The sequence below is a fragment of the Garra rufa genome, chromosome 5, assembly GCF_049309525.1.
Source record: "Garra rufa chromosome 5, GarRuf1.0, whole genome shotgun sequence".
Classification (NCBI taxonomy): Eukaryota; Metazoa; Chordata; class Actinopteri; order Cypriniformes; family Cyprinidae; genus Garra; species Garra rufa.
In genome coordinates, this window is record NC_133365.1 from 17,309,866 (window position 1) to 17,334,451 (window position 24,586).

General features: G+C 35.5%; 1 protein-coding gene across 1 annotated transcript in view; it reads right to left on the bottom strand.

The window, feature by feature from the left end:
- Positions 1–366: 366 nt before the first annotated feature.
- rasgrf2b (Ras protein-specific guanine nucleotide-releasing factor 2b) overlaps positions 367–24,586 on the bottom strand; it is a 98,608-nt gene continuing 74,388 nt past the window's right edge. Inside the window, exons 17-27 of the mRNA XM_073841194.1 lie at positions 23,109–23,198; positions 22,524–22,630; positions 12,435–12,547; positions 12,213–12,273; positions 8,286–8,389; positions 8,043–8,127; positions 6,422–6,619; positions 6,258–6,337; positions 6,054–6,171; positions 5,860–5,928; positions 367–3,451 (exon numbers count right to left, since the gene is read on the bottom strand). Coding sequence (XP_073697295.1) covers positions 3,359–3,451; positions 5,860–5,928; positions 6,054–6,171; positions 6,258–6,337; positions 6,422–6,619; positions 8,043–8,127; positions 8,286–8,389; positions 12,213–12,273; positions 12,435–12,547; positions 22,524–22,630; positions 23,109–23,198 — 1,118 coding nt within the window. The 3' untranslated portion in view covers positions 367–3,358. The remainder of the gene's footprint in view (positions 3,452–5,859; positions 5,929–6,053; positions 6,172–6,257; positions 6,338–6,421; positions 6,620–8,042; positions 8,128–8,285; positions 8,390–12,212; positions 12,274–12,434; positions 12,548–22,523; positions 22,631–23,108; positions 23,199–24,586) is intronic.

Genomic DNA, 24,586 nt, shown 5'->3' on the forward strand with positions numbered 1-24,586 from the left:
ATAGAACAAATCTCATAAATCAAACTTGAAATATTGTTAAATTTGTAATTGCTATTGATTTACCTTAAAAAAATCTAAAAATATATATTTACAAGGTACAAACAAAATCTTAATAGGTCAATATAGCCATTCTTATTAAATTATGTATTATTGTTTCGGTAGTGAGAGGAACAATATTCCAAAACTTTCTGAAAATACAATATGAGAATTTAATGCACAATTACTTGAAATGTGTACCTTGGATATTATACAATTTGCATACATACAAAATTTGTGGAAAAAGACATTTTTCCAACTCTGACTTTGTAGAATGGCCCATATAATCTGTCATATGATTAATAATTAATTGTAGATTCCATTGTTTGTTTAATTTGTTTATTTGAAATGAAAGCATGGAATTTCAGTACCGAAGCCATACATTCTCCAAGAGAATCAGTGATGAAATAAAGAGGAAGAAAAAATAAGGAAAAATAGTTTGATGCAGAAATGTACAAAAAGCAGATTTCACAGAAGGAATTCAACCTGGACATGCAAAGACATGCAACATACCAAGGCAACAATTCTGTGTGCACAACACACTAAACTCATAAATAAAAGAGAGAGAAAGGACAAAAGATTGTAAATTAATTAGATATGCTACATTTTTCTTATCACATTTAGCAAAATGTAACAATTACATGAGTGCAGAAATTAAAATATTACATGGCAAAGGATGGGGACAAAAATCACATTATTATATCATCAACCAATATTGACACACTATATACAAAAAGAGTCAAATAAATATGCCAGGAAATAAATACTACCGATTCACACTTGTTTTAAAGATAACAACGCTACATTGATGAGAGTGTAACTCACACCTTTCCTACCCACTCACCTCTGAGATCACATTCGCACCTACACGCTCTCATGCTTTTCACACACTCGCACGTAAAGAATAGAAATCCATCCCAGGAGAAAGGAAAGATCAGACAAAAACAACATTGTCTTCATACAGCACAGTGGTAGATATATATTTATGGCCAGTTTGACAGTTCTCTGCCAGTCTATGCATATGAAATCTCCAGCTATTATGATCAAAGTATTTAGATAAAGAAGTGCAGTCAGATGAGAAGTTAAATATATGTATCTGTTTCACTTGAGGTTTCTAAAGAGTTTAAAAGAGGCTACACAGCAGCTGAATGACACATGACCACAAAACATGTCTTGCAATGCATTTTCCAACATGCGATCACTGTATTTTTCATGCAAATAATGGAGAGACCCTCTTTTCTGGATAGCTGAGCTGACCAGTAGGGTCATGACATTAAAAAGCAGGAAAACATTGATTATCGAAGAACTTGCGAGTCAGAATTCGATTCCAGTCTTTTGGCTAAGAATCAGTCAACAATAATGAGCGTTTCCTCCAATAGAGGGCGGCAAAGCCTCAACTAACTGGAAAATCAGGTCAGAATAGGTTTGCACCGCACAAGCATATGTCAGCTTGTACTTTGTAATGCATGGATGATGCAACCTACTGTAAATGGATTATATCTCCACGCTGAGGCGTTAAAGTAAGATATTAAGGCCCGTCCACGGCAAAAACAATAACTATCCACCGTGTCCTACCGTATTATTTTAATGTATTATCTTAAGGGGCACACAGTTTAACCGTTTACTGCACGTTGTAATGAACAGGAAGTCTCGCCATAGGCTTACTTCCGCGTTTATGAATAAGGTTGATAAAGATAACTAGCCTACATTAGCATCCACACCAAATGCTCAAGCTCTTTAAAGCAGGATAGATTTTGACCAACTATCGATTTTTTTTTTATTTATCATTAAACGTTCTGAAAGGGATTCCAACAATATCGCTCCTTCTTATCATAATAGAGGTTTTGCGTCATGATTTGGTCAGTTACCTGGATGCGCAGCCATATTGGCGATACTCGAATGTAAACAACAGCATTGATAGCACGTTAATGTACTACTGAATACGTTGTTCTGTTAATTTATACTGTAAGCTGCTAAATCATATAAAGAAGGACTTAGTAAGCAGGAAAGGGTGCAATAGTTTAACAAAAACTAACTAACTAAAGGTAATAGGTGGTAAAGATACGCATGAGCAGAATTAGTTAAGATATATTTTACTTACCTGACCGGAAATGTCAAGAACGAACATGAATGTTGTCAAGATTCTTGCCCTGGAAACACCTCCTCAGTTTTTTCTTGATTTGTTATAACTTTTGGCAGTCTATAGTACTTCAAATGTTTTTTTTTTTTGGAGTAAAAACCAGTCTAACTGATTAGTATAGCCCAAAACAAGACAATAATTGATCATTTTCAGCAGTAATAATCAGCTAAATATGCAAATTTCGCTCAGTTCAGTGACATTGTTTACGTTCAGTGCCGCCAATATGGCCGATTGGTGATGCGTCGTAAAAACACTCTATAGTTATGATGTGGACTCTGCTTCTTTACTAAATTTTGAAGGATTTCTAAACTATGCCATTTATCGTCCATGGTGTGAACCAAGAAAATGCTATTTTATACTTGTATTGTATTGAAATAGTCTGAATATCTCCATTATGTCATCACTTTGCTACACAGGCCAATAATATGCTAATATCCTAACTTTCAAGCATTGCTGAGACATTGGTTTTCATTTACAAGTGTGAATATGAGAAGGCACAATAAGCAACTGATTTTTAAGGAGCTCACATAGCTTGAGGGGCAATTACGGAATATCAATATCAACTACGAATGGTTAGTGTTTTAGAAAGCTACTATACATTCGCGTTACTTCGAAGTCTGGTGTGTCTTTTAAAATTTTCATGTGGCATTTTGGTTCAGTGCAGCCAGCTGTTGGCAGATGGAGTGTAAAGTTGAGGCAAAGCACACAGCAAACCCACAGTCTAGTTCATGCACAAAGTCACTACCATTACCAATGAGGGGATGTGCCAGGGGCCACAGGCCCGCAGGTGGGCCACAATACACTACATAAGATCTGGCTAATAGCTCTACTTCTGTACATGCTACATATCTTCACCCACTCTCTTCACATTTCACTGAATCCATCTGCTAGACCCTGAAATTCACTCATGACCCCTGACCTCTGACAGTGGCCAGATTTTAATCTTTCTTTCCTTCTTTTTCATGATAAAAGTCACCCTTCAGGGGACATTGTGGTGGTGAGCACTGTTTAATACTCTCCTCCAAATCTGGACCCTCTACCTTTTCAGACTTTCAAATGGACATTTTCCCTCCCTCCTTCGCGTCCCTCTTTCTCAAACACTAGGCATGCTTCATGCCTTTAAAACATCCCAAGAGTGAGAAGCACATCTAGATGGAAGCTGCCAGGTACTGAGGTTGTAGTTCATGCAGGAAGCCTGGGTTCAATCTTTAGAGACAAGTCATACAGTGTGTCTTCATCCATAATCAAGGTCTTATCCAGAAGATACTGTGTGACCTGGACATGAAAACAGTAGATTGCATGGTTACAAATTAGAGCAGAATTAGTAACATAATAAATGTTTAAAACAGACAATAAAAACACTAGAAAGTACAGGGTGTCATGATTCATTCAAGTTCAATGATGCTCATATTTCTGATGATATAACAATCTATAGCAGCCTGCTTTCGCCACTGAATAAAAAATTCAAGTTATTATGATACAAACTTGCAATTGTGAGTTATAAAGTTGGAATTGTGAGATAAAGTCAGATATAAACTCGCAATTCTGACTTTTTTCTTAGAATTGCATAATATCAACTCACAATTGCAATTTTGAAAAAATTCAAGTTTGAGGGCAAAAAAGACTGATATAACACAATTGTGAGTTATAAAGTGAGAATTGCAAGATATGAACTCAATTCTGAGATAAAAAAGTTACAATTGCAAGATATAAACTTCTAATTCTGACTTCATTTCTCAGAAATGTGACTATTTCTCAGAATTGCAGATTTATGTCTCGCAATTCTGACTTTATAACTCGCAATTGTGAGTTTATATCACGCAATACTGAGAAAAAAAGTCAGATTTGTGAGTTTATATCTTGCAATTCTGACTTTATTTCTCAGAATTGCACGTTTACATCTCACAATTCTGACTTTATAACTTGCAATTATGATTTTATATCTCACAATTCTGAGAAAAAAAAGTGAACTGTGGGATGCAAACTTGCAATTGTGAAAAAAGTCGCATTCACCTTTATAAAAAATGTTTATTCAGTGGCGGAAATGGGCTTTCATAACAATCTCACACAAAAAAGCAAATTAAAATTTGAGTAGCTTTCCAACCCCCTGGCAAGATATACAAAGCACACATAATATATAATGATAATTGATGTCACATGGCATTATGGTTAACTTAGGACAATATGTTTAGACATACAGTACACTACTACTGAAATGTGTTTTTTCTTATGTTTTTAAAAAGAAGTCTCTTATTCTAAACAAGGTTGCATATATAATACAGTAAAAAACAGTAATATTGTTCAATATTATAATAACTGTTCTCTATTTTAATATATTTTAAAATGTAATTTATTCCTGTGATGTAAAGCTGAATTTTCAGCATCATTACTCCAGTCTTCAGTGTCACATGATTCTTCAGAAATCATTCTAATATGATGATGATATGAATGCTGCTTAAGAAAAAGTTCTTCCTATCAATGTTAAAAACAGTTGTGCTGCTTAATATTTTTGTGGAAACCATGATACCTTTTCCCCAGGATTCTTTGATAAATATAAAGTTCATAGGAAAAGCATTTATTTGAAACAGGAATCTTTTGTAACACTATAACTGTCTTTACTGTCATTTCTGATCAATTTAATGCATTCTTGCTTAATAAAAGTATTAATTTCTTCAAAATAAAAAATCTTATTGGTAGTAAATATACCAATAAGGAAATGCAAAGAACAATAAAATACATACCTTTTGTGTGCTGTTAATCTAAATAAAACCTCACAATCTATAATCAGTAATTAATTAACTGTATATATAATACCATAATATATACAGTTCCTTGTGAAAGAGTTCATACCCCTTTATTTATTTATTTATTTTTTTTTACATTTTGTTATGTTGCTGCCTTATGTTAAACTGATTTAAATTACTTTTTTCCCACATCAATATACACATCATACACCATAATGGCAAAGCAAATGTATTAAAAATAAAAAAATTAAATGATTCCATTGCATGAGTATTCATACCCTTATCTGGGACAGTTGAAATTTATCTCAGGAGCATTCATATTACTGTACAACGTTGCTACTGTGGTTCAAGTACAGTGCACCAAAATATTAAGACAGCCTTAATGAAAACCTAGTCCAGAGTATTCAGAATTTGAGCTTGAGAGGTGGCAGATAATTGCCAAATGCTGATGTGCAAAGCTTGTCACAGCTAAAGCACCTTTACAGCCTCAAGTCTTTTTTCTTATGATAAGTACTAAGTTAAGGGTATGAATACTTATGCAATGGACTTATTTATTCAGTTTTTTTACTTTTTTTCATAAATTTACGAAGTTGTTTTGCTTTGTCATTATGGTGTATGGAGTGTAGATTGATCTGGAACAAAAAAAGTAATTTAAAGCAGTTTAACATAAGGCAGCAACATAACAAAATGTGAAAAAATTAATACTTTCTCAAGGCACTGTACATGATTTAACAAGCAATGATTGCATTAATTTGCATCTAATAAATTGCATGAATGTCTCTTAATTACACTTTTACTTAGTCACATATTATGAACAGTACAGACAACACACTGTCTGCATGCCTAACATCAATCAAATGATATATAGTAACATTATTGAAGCAGCTGGGATAGACGGAGGTGTCAGAACTTGATCTGAATATTAATTATTTGTCTAACCTTTGGTTGGTGCTCAATTCTGTAGGGAGTTTGCTGGAACTGTCGGATCTCTCGTATGATGTGAGATATCTGCAGACAAAGTGTCATGATTAATCAGTCCACCCACCTTATATCAAAGATGCTAAATCTATACAAAAAATAATTATCCATTTAATCCCAAAGGAATCTATACAGGATATGATGTTATTTCTTACCATTCTCATCTTTGAAAAGTTAACCAGACCTTCCTCTGTGAAGTTCGGGGTTCCCTCTTCGATAAATGCGAGGTCTGTCAAGTACATACCGAGATATGGAACGCAAGGTGGATTACAGCTGCAGAAAGACAGAAATGAGGTCAAACACAAGTCATAAGTTATATAATAATATTGTGGGTGTTTCAAAATGTAGCAATAGCTCACTTTTTTAGAGTTTCCCTCAGGTTTTTAAACCTTCCCTCAGAAGAAACAGTCTTTTGAAGTTTGTCCATTAGGGCTTTAGTCTGTTCGAAGAGACACAACAGCGGTGAATAATTTATAATTTACCACACTGATATAATCTACTACAGCACAGTATCCTCTCTCACCTGTTTGCACACTTTAGCCCATGTCTTCTTTAGCCTGTAGATGGCGCTCCGGTTTAGGGCAGATGTGATCTCCAAGACACCATTGTAATTGTTGAGACAGCGGCAAATATCAGCCACCGCTACCCATTTTTCAATAGAGCTGGCTCTAGAGCCCACATCTGTGTGGCTCATGATCTGAGAGGCCACAAGATTACTCATCTACATTGAGAAAAACAATTTTTATAAAAGGCCTGTTGTCACTTTTTTTACCAAGTATCTTAAAACTAGCATCCTAATTGTATTGTATTCAGTATACTTGGATGGAAGCAAATACAGTTTTAGTCAAAAGTTTACATACACCTTGCAGGATCTGCAAAATGTTAATTATTTTACCAAAATAAGAGGGATCATACAAAATGCATGTTATTTTTTATTTAGTACTGCCCTGAAAAAGATATTTCACATTAAAGATGTTTACATATATAGTCCACAAGAAAAAATTATAGTTGAATTTACAAAAATTACCCAGTTCAAAAGTTTACATACACTTGATTCTTAATACTGTGTTGTTACCTAATTTTTCCACAGCTGTGTGATTTATTTATTTTTTGTTCATGAATCCCTTGTTTGTCCTGAACAGTTAAACTGCCTGCTGTTATTTAGAAAAATACTTCACAAATTATTTGATTTTTCTGCATTTTTGTGTATTTGAACCCTTTTCAACAAGGACTATGATTTTGAGATTCATCTTTTCACACTGAGGACAACTGAGGGACTCATATGTGACTATTACAGAAGGTTCAAACGCTCACTGATGCTTTACAAGAAAACACGATGCATTAAGAGCAACTTTTTGAATTTAAAGATCAGGGTAAATTTTTATTATTTTGTCTTCTGGGAAACATGCAAGTATCTTCTGAAGGGTAGTGTTAAATGAAAGAAATATGATATTTAGGCAAAGTAAGAAAAATTTACACATCTTCATTCTGTTCAAGCGTACACCCCCGGCTCTTAATGCATAATTTTTCCTTCTTAAGCATCGGTGGGCATTTGAACATCTGAACTATCTGTAATAGTTGCATATGAGTCCCTCAGTTGACCTCAGTGTGAAAAGATGGATCTCAAAATCATACAGTCATTGTTGGAAAGGGTTCAAATACACAAAAATGCAGAAAAACAAAAGAATTTGTGGGACCTGAATGATTTTTCTGATGAACAGCAGGCAGTTTAACTGTTCAGGACAAACAAGGGACTCATGAACAACATAAAAAAAACAACTGTGGATAATTTAGGTAAAAACACAGTATTAAGATTCAAGTGTATGCAAACTTTTGAACAGGGTTTTTGTGGATTACGCTTTTGTCTTGCCCTGGATATTACTGTTTGCTGGTGTTCGACCCTGCCTGTCTTGACTACGATCTGTAATAAAGCTCGCACTTGGATCTTACCACGCTGACGTCGAGTCCTGCGTTACACTCGTGGACTATATGTAAACATCTTTTATGTGAAATATCTAATTCAGGTCAGTACTAAATAAAAAATTACATGCATTTTGTATGATTCCTCTTATTTTGGTAAAATAATTCTGCAAGGTGTATGTAAACCTTTGACTTCACCTGTAGATATTTCCATATATACTCACATCATTGAAGTGCTGACTTGTCTTCATAATGTATGGAGTTCTCTCTGTCTTGTCTGTCTTCATCCATCCTTGGCCCAGGAACTCCCTACAGCAAGAGCACAGTCAGTGTATTGTGATAGATATGTGTCTGCAGAGGCTTCTTCTCTCATGAACACAAGCTTTTTTTAACGCCCATAATGAATATGTTCAGTAAGGCTGACACAGATTTGTTCATCCATTATTCTCTGTTGATGCTCTACTCACTCATAGGGAATGCTCCTGAAGACGATGTGATCGAGAAGAGTGATCTGTTCAGCTATCTCCATGGCTGACAGAGATTCGAAACACTCGGCCTTTGGGCATTCAGCCTGGATGAGTTGAACATAAACAGTTCTTTACTGTGACAATATGGAACTTTAAATGTATAACAAGTCTTTCTGGTATTATAAAAACTGCATATGTACAAAGTAGTCAAAAGGAATAGTTCACCCAAAAATGAAAATTCTGTCATCAATTACTCACCCTCATGTCGTTCCAAACCCGTAAGACCAACACAAATTAAGATATTTTTTATGAAATCCGAGAGCTATCTGACCCTGCATAGACAGCAATACAACTGACATGTTCAAGGCCCAGAAAGGTAGTAAGGACATTGCTAAAATAGTCCATGTAACATCAGTGGTTAAACCGTAATGTTATGAAGCTATAGCAACAAACCTTACTTTTTAAAAGCTACAACAATTTCTTTTTTACTTGTCGATGTCCTTACTACCTTTCTGAGCTTTGAACATGGTAGTTATGCTGCTGTCTAAGCAGGGTCATAAAAGCTTGATTAATTTGTGTTCCAAATTTAAGAATAACAAAGGTCTTATGGGTTTTACTCTACGTCAAGTCTTTCTTGCTTCATGTGTGTGCTGTTCTTTTCCATAAAATGAAAGTGAATAGTGACCAGGACTGTCATGCTCCAAAAAGGAAGAAAAAAAAGCATAACAATAAATAAACAAATCAATAAGCTGTATTCCAAGTCTTGATAGACATAGTCAGCATTCACTTTTATTTCATGGAAAAGGGCAGCATGAACATTCTTCAAAACATCTCTGGTGTTAAATGGAAAAAAAGTAAGTCATGCAGGTATTGAAAAGAAGAATTTTCATTTTTAGGTGAACTATCCCTTTAACAACATAAACGTTCTATTCTGGGAACAATTATATATCTGACAATGTAACATTCTTTAATGGCAAAGTGCATGCTGATGCTGATTTGACAGCTAGAAATTACGCATGTACACATATATAAACTTATGAGAATCTGTAATTAAACTGCCAATTAGTGATGAGTGACTGTTGGTTTTGTTTCCTTTGGCACATACACATTTCAATTAACACAGTAGGTGAGGATTTCAGATGCAAGATAAGGGTGTGTGTGTGTCCAGGCAACATGCATTACTAATCAAAACATGCACTTACACACACACACACACACACACACACACACAAAACTGTACAAGCCCATCCCTGATAATGCATGCTGTGTTTGTAATTAGTGAGCCCAGTATGCTGCTGCCAGCAGCACATTATATCATACGGCTGTGCGTGTGTGTGAATACATTTATCAGCATATCTATAAACAATGGTGCATAAGAAACACTAAAATCAACTGATGAAGCTCACTCAAGCCCTCTTAAAACACAGCGTACTGCATACAATGTATGTTAAATGTATAGTATAAGTAGAGGAATAAGTGGAGCTGACTGCATACAATGCAGATGCTTCTTTTACAATATAAATAAACATAGACTACTCTTAAACTAAAAACTCACATAAAATAAAAGCTAATTTTCCTACACTGCCAATGACGTGTTTTTCCCCTCCAAAACCATGCCTCTCAAATTAAAACTCAACCAATATCACTAGCAGGGCTTTGAAATGTAATAGCATGGTCATTTACAATAACACGGACATTTCACCAAGGAAATACTCCTCAAATGCCATTTAGAGCGTGTTTTTGAGTGCACTGGCTTTGTTGCATAGAGTTTGCATGTGGCGGACAGCAACAGGCGTTCCGTCTTGCTGTTTGAAGTTGTAATTAGAGTCCTGCTGCTCAGAGATTTGCAGTTTGAACATGTAATTCAGTCCCTGAGCCCGATGTTGCCTCTGAAGCTGCCTCATGAGGCATGCTAAAATCTGCCTTCCCTCTGAGATCTCAACCTTAGGTGGCTACTCAACAGTGATGTGGAACAGAAATATGATTTTAAGTGATAAGATATATTCAGACATGTGAAACAGCTGGGCATGGGCGTCTTTGAAAAGCCGTGCTTGAAAACAAATAGTTTACGTTCTAAATTCTGATTGGAGGAGTTTAATATGCCCCAACATCCCGATGTCTCGATGTTATCGTGGTGACATGACAATATGAAACAAGGTCTTCCGGGCAAAAAGTGTAGTTTTTAAAATATTTTTAAACTCCTTATTCTTACATAAAAGGTCTTTAAAGTTGTGTTTTGGGCCATTATGTTTTGGTACAGTATCTGTCAAATGAACAAATTAATTCGCTGTGCATTTCAAAGAGAAACGTGCACTTCATTCAGGCGATCAGCTCAGTGATCCGGTGTTTTCAGAACGGCTCAGTTCACAGTGAATGCAGTAAACTAGTTTATTGGATGTGATGTGAGTTTTAGCGCACGTTTGGGAACGCTTTGTTTTCACATTCACGTAATTCCCAACATTTTAATGGGCGGATGATTACAGCATTTCACTAGATTTGTAGTGAGATGCGATTTGTAAGCCTGTTTTCAGTGAAGCTGAGTTTTTTGTGTGAAGTGTGATTTGTCACCCCACAGAACAGGTTTCCACTGCTCCAGAGACCAGTGGCAGCATGTTTTACACCACTCCATCTGACAGTGGGCATTGTACTCGTTAATGTGAGACTTTACCAAATAATATAATATAAAATATAATAATATAAAAGTCATAGTTGAATTTATAAAAATGACCCTGTTCAAAAGTTTACATACACTTGATTCATAATACTGTTATTATTAATACTTAATACTTGATGTTTACATATTCTTGATTCTTAATACTGCTGTTATCTGAATGATCCACAGTTTTATTTTTGTTTTTGTTTAGTGAAGGTTCAAATACTCATTGATGCTGCAGAATAAAACACATTTGAAGATCAGGGTAAATTTAACTTATTTAGTTTTCTGTGTAACATGTAAGTATTTTCTGTAGCTTCTGAAGGGCAGTGCTTAAATAAAAAAATATAGGCTATATATTTAGGCAAAATGAGAAAAATCTTCATTCTGTTCAAAAGTTTACACCCCTGGCTCTTAATTCATCATTTTTCCTTCTGGAGCATCAGTGAGCATTTGAACCTTCTGTAATAGTTGCAAATGAGTTCCTCAATTGTCCTCAGTGTAAAAAGATGGATCTCAAAATCATACAGTCATAAAATGATGCTGAAAAACCAACCAAAGAATTTGTGGGACCTGAAGAGTTTTTCTGAAGAACAGTGGGAAGTTTTACTGTTCATGAACAATTATTACTAAACAAAAACACACAGCTGTGGATCATTCAGGTAACAACACAGTATTAGGAATCAAGTGTATGTAAACTTTTGAAAAGGGTCATTTTTGTAAATTCAACTATTATTTTATCTTGTGGACTATATGTAAACATCTTTTATGTGAAATATCTTATTTAGGTCAGTACTAAATAAAAACATGCAATAACATGCATTTTGTATGATCCCCCTTATTTTGGTAAAATAATTTACATTTAGCAGATTCTGCAAGGTGTATGTGAATTTTTGACCTCAACTGTATTGATATCAGTGAAACCCACTCTCTGACAGAGACATCCCACTATGTGGTCTTACGCTTCGTGACTGGGTTGCTGCTGTTCCTAAATGCTCCCCCTTTCTAATAATGCCACTTACAGTTGACTGTGAAATATCTAGCAGGAATAATATTTTACTGACTTTCTCCAAAGGTAGCATCCTATCACAGTAACACTCATGAATGCAGACTGCATAGCTACATGCTTTATTTCGATACACTTGTGGGAACGGGTCTGACTGAAACACCCAAAACTTTTGTCCATATAATTTATGTTAATCCAGGAAAGCAAACTGCAAGCTATCTCTTGTGGTGTATAAACACAAAACACTAAGACTATAACACATCCTCACCATTTGAAGAATGTCTTCAATCTTCAGCTGTGCATCATCCTGGTCATCTTGAGAAAGGGCACTGGAAAGAAAAATCCAACTTTCTTTAATGAGCTTTCATGTTTCCCTTGAAAATAAAATCTCAACAAAGATTTTCATTGATATTCAAAGATGTCCCTGTCCGTAGTGACTTTCAGAAAGTGCTGAATTTCATGTGTGTGAGTGTGTGCTTATGTAACCTGCCTTAGAATGTTTGCTGTGGCTTTCCTCTCCTGGGGAAGAAGGTCGGGGTCTCTCAACACCTCCTCTAGCAGGCAGATCACACCCATCTTTAGCTCTCCGTTCATTTCAAAGTCCTGAAACCCACCACACACATAGAATCAAGTTCCACAAACATCAGAGACCCATGCATAATTTAGGTAAAGCAAAGACTGATGGGTTCACATCCCCAGATGACCAAAATCAAATACTGGCTGAATCTAAACTAATTTCTTTGGCATATCAAGGTTTTAACTAATGCAGATTAATCCATTGCAGATTCTGTGTGTAGACTTCAAATATTTTTAATCGGTATTTTTGTGTGGTTTCTTTTGCAGATTTTTTCTATGGGGTAAAAAAAAATATTTCAGGAACAAGTCTTACACAGTTTGCTTTAAAGGATTAGTTCACTCCAGAATTAAACTTTCCTCATAATGTCATAATGACATTACCATGTCATCCAAGATGTTCTTTCTTGAGTCGTAAAAAAAATTAAGGTTTTTGAGGAACACATTCCAGGATTTTTCTCCATATAGTGTACTTCAGTGGGGATCAACAGGTTGAAGGTCTGAATTGCTGTTTCAATGCAGCTTCAAAGCACTCTACATTCTTAAAAATAAATGTGCTTTTAAAAGTTCTTTACAGCGATGCAATAGAAGAACCATTTTTGGTTCCACAAAGAACCATTCAGTCAAAGGTTCTTTAAAGAACCATCCCTTTCTTACCTTTTTATAATCTGAAGAACCTTCTTTTGCCACAAAGAACCTTTTGTGAAACAGAAATGTTCAGATGTTAAAGGTCCTTTATGGAACCATTTAGATAAAAATGAGGCATCGTTAATCACCTTTATTTTTATAAGTATACAGTTGTGGCCAAAAGTTTTGAGAATGACACAAATATTAGTTTTCACAAAGTTTGCTGCTAAACTGCTTTTAGATCTTTGTTTCAGTTGTTTCTGTGATGTACTGAAATATAATTACAAGCACTTCACACGTTTCAAAGGCTTTTATCGACAATTACATGACATTTATGCAAAGAGTCAGTATTTGCAGTGTTGGCCCTTCTTTTTCAGGACCTCTGCAATTCGACTGGGCATGCTCTCAATCAACTTCTGGGCCAAATCCTGACTGATAGCAACCCATTCTTTCATAATCACTTCTTGGAGTTTGTCAGAATTAGTGGGTTTTTGTTTGTCCACCCGCCTCTTGAGGATTGACCACAAGTTCTCAATGGGATTAAGATCTGGGGAGTTTCCAGGCCATGGACCCAAAATTTCAATGTTTTGGTCCCCGAGCCACTTAGTTATCACTTTTGCCTTATGGCACGGTGCTCCATTGTGCTGGAAAATGCATTGTTCTTCACCAAACTGTTGTTGGATTGTTGGAAGAAGTTTCTGTTGAAGGGTGTTTTGGTACCATTCTTTATTCATGGCTGTGTTTTTGGGCAAAATTGTGAGTGAGCCCACTCCTTTGGATGAGAAGCAACCCCACACATGAATGGTCTCAGGATGCTTTACTGTTGGCATGACACAGGACTGATGGTAGTGCTCACCTTTTCTTCTCCGGACAAGCCTTTTTCCAGATGCCCCAAACAATCGGAAAGAGGCTTCATCAGAGAATATGACTTTGCCCCAGTCCTCAGCAGTCCATTCGCCATACTTTTTGCAGAAGATCAATCTGTCCCTGATGTTTTTTTTTTGGAGAGAAGTGGCTTCTTTGCTGCCCTTCTTGACACCAGGCCATCTTCCAAAAGTCTTGGCCTCACTGTGCGTGCAGATGCACTCACACCTGCCTGCTGCCATTCCTGAGCAAGCTCTGCACTGGTGGCACTATGATCCCGCAGCTGAATCCTCTTTAGGAGACAATCTTGGCGCTTGCTGGACTTTCTTGGATGCCCTGAAGCCTTCTTAACAAGAATTGAACCTCTTTCCTTGAAGTTCTTGATGATCCTATAAATTGTTGATTTAGGTGCAATCTTAGTAGCCACAATATCCTTGCCTGTGAAGCCATTTTTATGCAACGCAATGGTGGCTGCACGTGTTTCTTTGCAGGTCACCATGGTTAACAATGGAAGAACAATGATTTCAAGCATCACCCTCCTTTTAACATGTCAAGTCTGCTATTCTAACCCAATCAGCCTGACATAATGATCTCCAGCCTTGTGCTCGTCAACATTCTCACCTGAGTTAACAAGACGATTACTGAAATGATCTCAGCAGGTCCATTAATGACAGCAATGAAATGCATTGGAAAGTTTTTTTCGGGATTAAGTTAATTTTCATGGCAAAGAAGGACTATGCAATTCATCTGATCACTCTTCATAACATTCTGAAGTATATGCAAATTGCTATTATAAAAACTTAAGCAGCAACTTTTCCAATTTCCGATATTTATGTAATTCTCAAAACTTTTGGCCATGACTGTACACAATACCAGCCAAGAAATAAGGGTCTTATCTAGTGAAACGATCGGTTATTTTCTTTAAAAAAAAAATGTATATGCTTTTTAACCACAAACATTCATCCTGCATTAGCTCAGTGTCCACGACTTCACGTAATCACATTGGCAAGGTCAGGCAGAAGTTCCAACCCAGTGTTTTCAAAGCGAACATGCAAAGAAAGTCAAACACCTTTTACAAAAAAAGAAGATTTAGTTTTTTAACCCCAGCCTTTTTGAACCGAAGTACAGAGGAAAAACTAACCATGCGTGATCTTTCCAAAGTGATTGTGCAAGACAACCATTTGTGGTTAAAAAGTATATAAATTTGAGGTTTTTTTTTAGAAAATGACTGATTGTTTTGCTAAATAAGACCCTTCTTCCTCGACTAGGATTGTGTAGAGTTCTTTGAAGCTGCATTGAAACCCGTTGACCCCCTATTGAAGTCCACTATATGGAGAAAAATCTTGGAATGTTTTCCTCAAAAACCTTAATTTCTTTTTGAATGAAGAAAGAAAGACTTGAACATCTTGGATAACATGGGGGTGAGTAAATGATCAGGAAATTGTATTTCAGTAGTGAACTAATCCTTTAAGCTTTAATGATGTTTATATATTTTTACTGAAAAACAAGAACAAAACACAGATTCATAAAAAATGTATGCGGTGTGGTAGTGTTTTAGATTGCACACTCTCCATTAGTGCTCGTCAGAGGCTGTATTACCACAGCTTTACAGTTTCCCAGTGTACTAATCAACAGCTAACCCAGTCTTTCTTCTGTCTCTCTGTGCCTGCAAGCACTGCAGGTGGGTGGCTAATCTCTTGTGTCACAGTTAAAGCATTCTTCAGTTCTGGCTTCATAAAGCCCTGCATCTATTAAACAGTCAGTGTTCTTCACTGTTTTTTCTCTATTCACTTTAGTTTATTGTGGACCAAAGCATTCATCTAATTTGATCTATCCTTCTTTATGCTATCTGTGTTTAGACCACTTTCAGTGCCAGTTTTTAAACTAACTAATAATTCTTGATCCTGACATGAAAAATAATGCAAATATTCCTCTGCTAAGGAACAGTTATCTAAAATAGCATAAGTGACATGATTTAAACAAACCAATAAAATAGTGCATAATATTTTGTGCAGGCTTTCAAATGCAAATACATAAAGCACTTGAGCGCTTGTGCTGTGTTGTTCTCAGAGTATAAGTACTCTTATGTTTGGTATGCTAGACTGTAGTTAGCATAATGGCTACCTCACTTGCTTATTCCTGTTATGCAGTACATTTTTACATCTCCATTATACAGTACATGACTGGATAAAATATTAAAATGACCATTTTAAAGATTTTTTTTTCAACTTTGCAAAGAACAAAATTCAAAAAGTAGTAGTACCAGATTGAAGCAGCAGATTCTCCATATCTGGTCAGTTTGTTTTTGTTATGGTACAAAGGGAAAGGAAGTAAAGATCTGATAGAGAATGAGAGAGGTGAAATGGCAGAGCAGGGTCTCTGTGCTAATTAACAGTGCAGTTGAATCCTCAGTCCTCTTATTCACTTGTGGGGGTTTTCAAAGAAATTTAGCAGCCTGCGATAAGCGCTTCTAGATCCAATAGTGATTTACCTTTTTATTGTGAACAGAACATGGCTGCTTAATCCAGTTTTGTCCCTAGAATAACAAAAAACAGCCTAATAGTAATAGTACCATGGTAATGCCATGATTTGTTAGACATACACTATCAGTCAAAAGTTTTTGAGCAGTTAGATTTTTTTTTTTTTTTTTTTAAGTTCTGCTCACCAAGCCTGCATTTATTTGATCCAAAGTACAGCAAAAACAGTACAATTTTGAAATATTTTTTACTATTTAAAATAACTGTTCTCTATTTTAATATATTTTAAAATGTAATTTATTTCTGTGATTTCAAAGCTGAAATTTTAGCATTATTACTCCAGTCACATGATCCTTCAGAAATCATTCTAATCTTCTGCTATTTTGCTGCTCAAAAAACATTCATTATTATTATAATTTTTTCAGGTTTTTTTTTATTAATAAAAAGTTCAGAAGAACAGCATTTATCTGAAATAGAAATCTTTTGTAACATTATATCATCTCTTAATCACCACTTTTGATTAAAAAATATATATATACTGACTCCAAGATTTTGAATGATAGTGTATAATTTATTTATTTCAGATAAATCCTGATCGTTGGATCTTTCTATTCATCAAAGAATCCTGAAAAATTACTCAACTGTTTTAAATGTTGATGATATGATGACAAAAATGTTTCTTGAACAGTAAATCTGCATATTAGAATGATTTCTGAAGTGACACTAAAGACAGGAGTAATGATGCTAAAAATTTAGTTTTTATCACAGGTATAAATTACATTTTAAAATATATTCAAATAGAAAGCAGTAATTTTAAACAGTAAAAATATTTCACAATATTACTGCTTTTGCTGTGTTTTGGATCAAATAAATGCAGGTTTGGTGAGTAGAAGAGACTTCTTTAAAAAATATTTTACTGTTCAAAAACTTTTGACTGGTAGTGTAGTACCATGTCAGTGTTGTTATTAAACAATTAATTCTTAAATTGAAATAAAACTGGAATAAAATAAAGATTAGATTTTAGATTTAGAAATATTAGATATTAGAATCTGTATACGCTTAAAAACTGATATTAGAAATGTGACCTTGGCAAATAATTGAAATGGAATTGAATTTTACTGTTTTACTAAAAATAAATCAAAGCTGCATAGAAATATTTAAAAAAATATATAGTAATAAAAACTACAAAATCATCTAAAGTTATAGCAAAAACTGAAAATATAAAAATAAAAGGTAATTTAAAATATTACTAAATACTATAACAATGTATAAATTATTCTAAAATATCAATGTAGCCTGATAATACTTTAAAGAACTAAAGCTCTTTCTGATTCTGATTTAAGTAAATTTGAGCTACTCCCTACTATCAGCTGAATTTTTCACCTTTCCCAAGACAACCAGCATTTGTAAACATTCCTCCTCTCGTGTTTCTCTCATGCGCATCTTTCACCTGTGCAACCATAAAGGTCATTTCTAACAAGCTCTCTCTGCGTGAGATGTCAGGTCGTTTTTAGCCTAAACTGACAAAGGGTTAAAACGGATCAATGCAATTAGCCCACACTTTCCCTTCACTCAAACAAAGCGAAGTAATTTGAAAAATAGCTGCTTATTTCAGAAGGCCATTATGAGAGACTGTTTCCACTGCAGCACATAATTATGTTGGCTGTGTGTGAGGTCCTGGGACTGCGTGTTTTGTTTTGAATAGTTGTCAATATTAATGTTATCATATCCTATGTATTGACTCATAAAAAAGTTGGCAGGGATTGAAATTATATTTTATCTCTGAGTTAATGGGCATAATATAACAAAGATCAATATGATGAATATATGGCTTTATAGCTGAAAGCAAGCCAAGTACTGCAGAAAATACCTGAATCAATAAAGATACAAGTGTACAGTGAGAAGCAGTAAGGCCACAAAGCTTTACATAAAGCCATACATTTATTTAAAAATTACCCACAACTACCAGTTACCCAAAGATGAAACAGTTACCCAAAAATTAATTCTTATGCCTTCCAAGATTTTGGTGTAGATGTAGAGTTTCTTTATTGGAACAAACTTAGTATTATTAAATCACTTGCCAGTGAATGGGTACCGCCTATCAGCTGATCAGTCCAAGCAGCTGATAAAATAATTCACCAGCATTTCTGTCATTAATTACTCGCCCTTACATTTTTCCAAACGCGTAAGACCTTTGTTCATCTTCAGAACACAAATTAAGATTTTTGACCCTTCAAAGACAGCAACTGATACGTTCAAGGCCCAGAAAGGTAGTAAGAACATTGTTAAAATAGTCCATGTGACATCAGTGGTTTTATGAAGCTATGAGAATACTTTTTGTGTGCAAATATAATGACTTTATTCAACAGTTTCACATGGACGATTGTAACAATGTCCTTACTACTTTTCTGGGCCTTGAATGTTTCAGCTGCATTGCTGTCTATTAGGGTTGGGCGATGTCGACCAATTTGGCATCGTACGATGTCTAATGTGAAACATCGCGATGGGCGATGGCATCGTTTCCACCAGTGCTTAATTTGAGCGGGATTTTTAAAGCTTTTTTTAAGTTCAAAACCGCTCTCATTGATTGCTTACTGCTTAACCCACTCTCTCCAAACGCATTTAATGAGCAGCGGAATGTTTAGAGAGAAATTGTAATATCAGAAATAATACCAAATCAAGCGAAATATTATTATGTATTAACATTATAAACACTATAAACATAGCTATAAGTTAGTTACCCTGACTCCAAAACGAATCATTTAAATGTAACAGTATTCAGAATGAAACTAAGTTAAGAAACCAAAACAAAGCGAAACTAAAAATACCAGGCGTTGGGCTCACGTCAGTGATGCGCGGGTCAACGTATAAACAACCCGAACCCGACCGACGTTTACATCTAACTAACAAATATTGGCGACTGACAGCAGCGATTATATGTGGCTATGCAGTGGAGATGCGTCATTCAGCATTAATTAGGTAATTTTGTCAAAAGAAATGTTCTTGATTACAAGAAAAATACAGATTGTTCTTGTTGTGATTTATTTTGTCTTTCCTTTATAAAGATTTAAATAGTTTCGTTTTCGAAGTACTCTAAATTATGTCAGTGATTCTCTGATGTTAAATATGATCAAGAATTATTTTATTTCGATCTACAGTGTAATAAAAGTTAAGAAAAGGATTAGCCTATAGCCCTAAATATATATAGACTACAAGCTAATTCCTTTTTTCTTAATTTTTAACTTCTAAAAATGATCAAGAACATTAAATCAACTTAATAGGCTAGGTTAAGGAATTTTCTTACAAACATAACGAATGCACTTCAAAACGAAGTTTTCATATATAAATTCAGGAATCACGAATATGCCAAAATAATATTATTTGATATAGCCTATATTAATTGTATAGCTGTAATAGTTGTATCGAATGAATAAGGAAATTATAGTGCCTTAGTAATGTTTAATTTCGTTCGTTTCGCTCTCTGGAAATGTAAAGAAAAATACCGTTTTTACTTGGAATTCGTTTTTAATCCCTGGTTTTAAACAAGCATATACATGAGATAATTTATATATTATTGCTTGAATAAACGTTTAAAAATAGTGCGAGAAATTTTATAATTAAGGAAATTAAACAGACCTAGGCATTTGAAAAGACATAGTGAAATGTGTCTAATAATTCCAAAAAGAAAGAGAAGCATTGGACATAATCAAAATATTCGAGACATTTATACCATTTTCTTAACAATTAAGATGCTGCATGTGTTTATCCAGTCTAATCGAAGTGTGCGTCTCTCCCCCGATTTTCCCAACAAAAATCCCACCCCCTCTCAGAAAATACATAAAACTGACATTACTGAGCTATATGCGTTTAAAAGTAGCCTATTAAAATGGTACAATGGCATTGCTCAGTTCAACGTGTTGGGATTTTTTTTTTTTTTTTTGTCCTGCGTCAGCATTTATTCAACAGTTAATAACGCTCAACATTCAAAAGGTAAATATTATTCAGCCAATAAAGTGTAGGCCTATGTATTTCATAGAAAAGTGTCTAGTAGCCTACTATATAAATTACAAAGGTTTAATTGGCATCTTTATTTCAAACGACCGCGACCCGAATATCATTAAAAATATTTTTGGATGACTCGTAGGCCTAACCACGGGTGACCGCAGGCACCCGCTCATTTTGGATCAACCCGCGCATCACTGGCTCACGTACCTCTGTAATTCGGCACAAATCCAAGTGTTTCCATATTCCCAATGTATTTGAATGATAAACTGTTATTTATAATGTATACTAGGCTTTGTATTGTAGGTTCGTATTTCGATGGAAAAAAAATATATTCTCTTGTTTTTTGTTCCAAGCTCTGTTCGTTATGGTAAAACCATGAAAAGGGTATATTTGGTGTAGTTTATTTAATCTAATTTAATTAAAATTATTTAGATTTTTATGCTGTTTTTGTATGCCTCATTTATTAATGTAAACGAACTAGTTCGTGTAATTCATTTGGAGTTCACTGTAATTTGTATTGTGATCGCTAACAACTTCCTTGTTATTATTTCCTCATAATAATAATAATAATAAAATATGTAAAGATGCGGAAATTGAAAGCATGTATTTCATTTGGCTATATAGTGTGATTAAGTGTGTGTTTTTTGCAAGCGGGTTGCTGCTGCTGCGGCGAGGGCGGGCCGGGGCGGAGGATCGTGATGCCGGCTCAGCATCGTGATGTCTATCGGCCATCGGCGATGGACGATGGCATCGTCTATCGACCCAACCCTACTGTCTATACAAGACTCAGAAAGCTCTCAGATTTTATTTAAAATATCTCAGTTTGTGTTGTGAAGATCAACAAAGGTCTTACGGGTTTGAAACAACATGAGGGTGAGTAATTAATAACAGAATTTTCATTTTTAGGTGAACTATCCCTTTAAATACATGTCTTCAATCCACAATATTGCTTTCTCTAGTGAAAAAGTTCTGAATCAGGAGAGAAAATGCACAAATTAAGCACTGTTTACGAGAAAAACAGTCCAAAACTATGCTCTAAGCAAATATGTCGGTAGATTTTGAAGTGAGAGGACAACAGGGGATGGACTTTATCACTGGAGGAAGTGTTTTTATGAATTATAAATTGATATTTTGGCCAGAAGGGATGTTTTAAAGTGAAAACACCTTGTTGGTTTTGTTTCTTACAAACACACAGCTGATGGACTGGAATTGTGTGGATTTTAGTGAGTTTGGACTCTCATTTTGATGGCACTCATTTTGATGGCACCCATTCACTTTCCAGCGATATCGTATACTATTTGAACTGAACTGGATGATGATATCACTGAATTCATTGCCTTTAACTGAAAATTGATTATTTACAATAATGCGTTACTAACACACTATTGTGCTGTTTAAATACTGTGCAGTTGCTTTGACACAATCTGTATTTTTAAAAGCGCTATATAAATAAAGGTGACGTGACTTGACTTGACTTGACTGCAGAGGACCCAGTGGTAAGCAATGATATAATCCTAAATTTACCCGACCTGTTCCGATAAAGAATAAAAATTGCATATTCAAAGTCTTAAAAAGTGTAACACTGGCTCTAAGACTTTTCAAAACATTGATTAGCAACATTATCTAAACAATCCTTATTCTTTCAAATCCGTTTGGTTGGATGCTACTGGCACAGAAATGACACACTTCACCTTTAATAGCCTCTCTTTCAAGAAATGAAAGTAGTTGCTGTGGTAATTAAGGTTTGGTTCTGTTTATGTAAGGTAATTGGTTGCCCTTGTGAAAATAACATGGAAATTGTGAAGAGGTGTTTTGTTTCTTCTGCCCTGTAAAATATGAGGCCCGAGGGTTAACCATGTGTTCACAGTCAGAGCCTGGACTACTATGTAAAGGCGCTGATAAAATATCAGTCAAGCAGCAGGGAGGGAAAAAGAGAGTAGATGTAGTGACACTCAGTGTGTCATCTGCTGTTCTGTGAAGTGATGTCATTGAAATACAAGCAGCTATGGAAGAACTGATGCTGATGGACAGACCTGTGAGTGTTTGGAGACCCAGTGGCGCAGGACATTCAGGACTCTGTTGGTAGCCGCACGACGTATAATGAACTCCTTGTCACAAGTCCGCTCAGAATTGTTAAAAACTGCAAAGGAAAATACAAACTGACCTACTGTCAAATCAAAAATTATTCAGACACGGTATATATTTTTCAATATTTTTTTACTAGTGGGTGAATTTTTGGTTGATTGTAATTCATTACATACCTTTCTATCAAAGTTATGTGAAATTATCAAGATTAATTTATTCTGACACAGTTCTTGTCATATTTTTACCATTTTCTAAACTATAGCAAATAAATTGTGATAATGTGAGAAATGTTGAAGGTGTCTGAATAAATTTTGGTTTGACTCAATCATTTCCAGGCTCTTGTTTCAGACTGTAAAAGCTTATTTTCTTAATTCAACATATAACTCATGAGACCTGCAGAAACTGCAAGAGCTTTACGTGTAGAGTGAATTTAAATTTGTGAACACAGTAGATGGTCTACAGCATTCTGAGGCAATGGGCAGAGCATATGAATCTCCGTATTTCTCTCGGGTTGTGTCAGCGGTGCAGTGTACCTGGAGGGCTGCTGTGTCCAGCTGCTGCTGTGGCGATTGCAAACGCAGAGGCTGGAGAAACAGAGCAGCGCGAGTTCTCAGCTGACTGGACTAGGGAAAAAAACAAATATGGAGAACAGATTTAACGATAATCCTTTTAGGAAAAAAACTGGATCATCCAAAAAGGATGATGGCACCAATAAACAATCAAGTCAATCACAAATTCTTTCATTATTTACTCACTCTTAAAGGGATAGTTCACGTAAAACTGAAAATTACACCATGATATACTCATCCTCAAGCCATCCTAGATGTATATGACTTTCACTTTCTTCTTTCAGACGAATACATTCGGAGTAATATTAAAACAAGTCTTGGCTCTTCTAAGCTTTATAATAAGGGTGAATGGCTGTTGAGAATTTAAAGTTTAATACAATGCATAAATCTATCATTAAAAGTACTTCACATGGCTTCAGATGATGTAGGCGCAGTGTAAGCTTTGGTGAGAAGGGACTAACATGAAAACGCAGTGGAGAGAGCAAAAGAAAACACCGGTCACAAGTTAGAAGTACAAGTACCACTCTCTAGTGAATGCATGTATAAAATGGCGCTTTTCCACTACACAGTACCAGCTCGCCTCAGCTCGCCTCGGCTCGACTCGACTCGGCTCTGTTTGGTTTTCCACTGTGTAAAAGTTGTACCTGTACCGGCTTCCAGGTACTTTTTTTCGTACCACCTCCGGCGAGGTTCCAAGCGAGCTGAGGCGAGCTGAGGCGATACTAAATGTGACGTGAAAACACAGCAGACTGCTGATTGGTCAGAGAGAATCGTCACTATTCACTGCGTCGTCATTGCACGCGCCAGCAATAGTATCCAGAATAACCCCACCATTTTTAAAAAGTTTGGCCAGAGATTGCGTGACATATCCAATCCATTACATATTATGGCAACTCGGAAGAATACGCCGTGGTCAAACGAGGAGGTGCAGACAGCGGGTGTGTGTCGCGTAGAAGATTACATCACGGCAGTTTCCTGCAGCGTCGCTATGACAAACCAGGTACTATTGTAGAGGTACAGGTACAACTTTTACACAGTGGAAAACCAAACAGAGCCGAGTCGAGTCGAGCCGAGCCGAGTCGAGCCGAGGCGAGCTGGTACTGTGTAGTGGAAAAGCGCCAAAAGTTAATAGAAGCTAGAGATACGGTTTATAAAGTTGTAAATATGGTGATCATTTTCTTACACTAATACATCAATTCCCTTCAGAGGGTCTTTATTAACCCCCTGGAGCCGTGTGAAGTACTTTTTATGATGGACGGATGCACTTTAAAAAAATCAAACCCATTCACTGCCATTTTAAAGCTTGGAAGAGCCAGGACATTATTTTTAAATATAACTCTGATTGTATTCGTCTGAAAGAAGAAAGTCATATACACATAGATTGATTTGAGGGTATGGAAATCAAGGGGTAATTTTCAATTTTGAGTGATCTATCCCTTTAA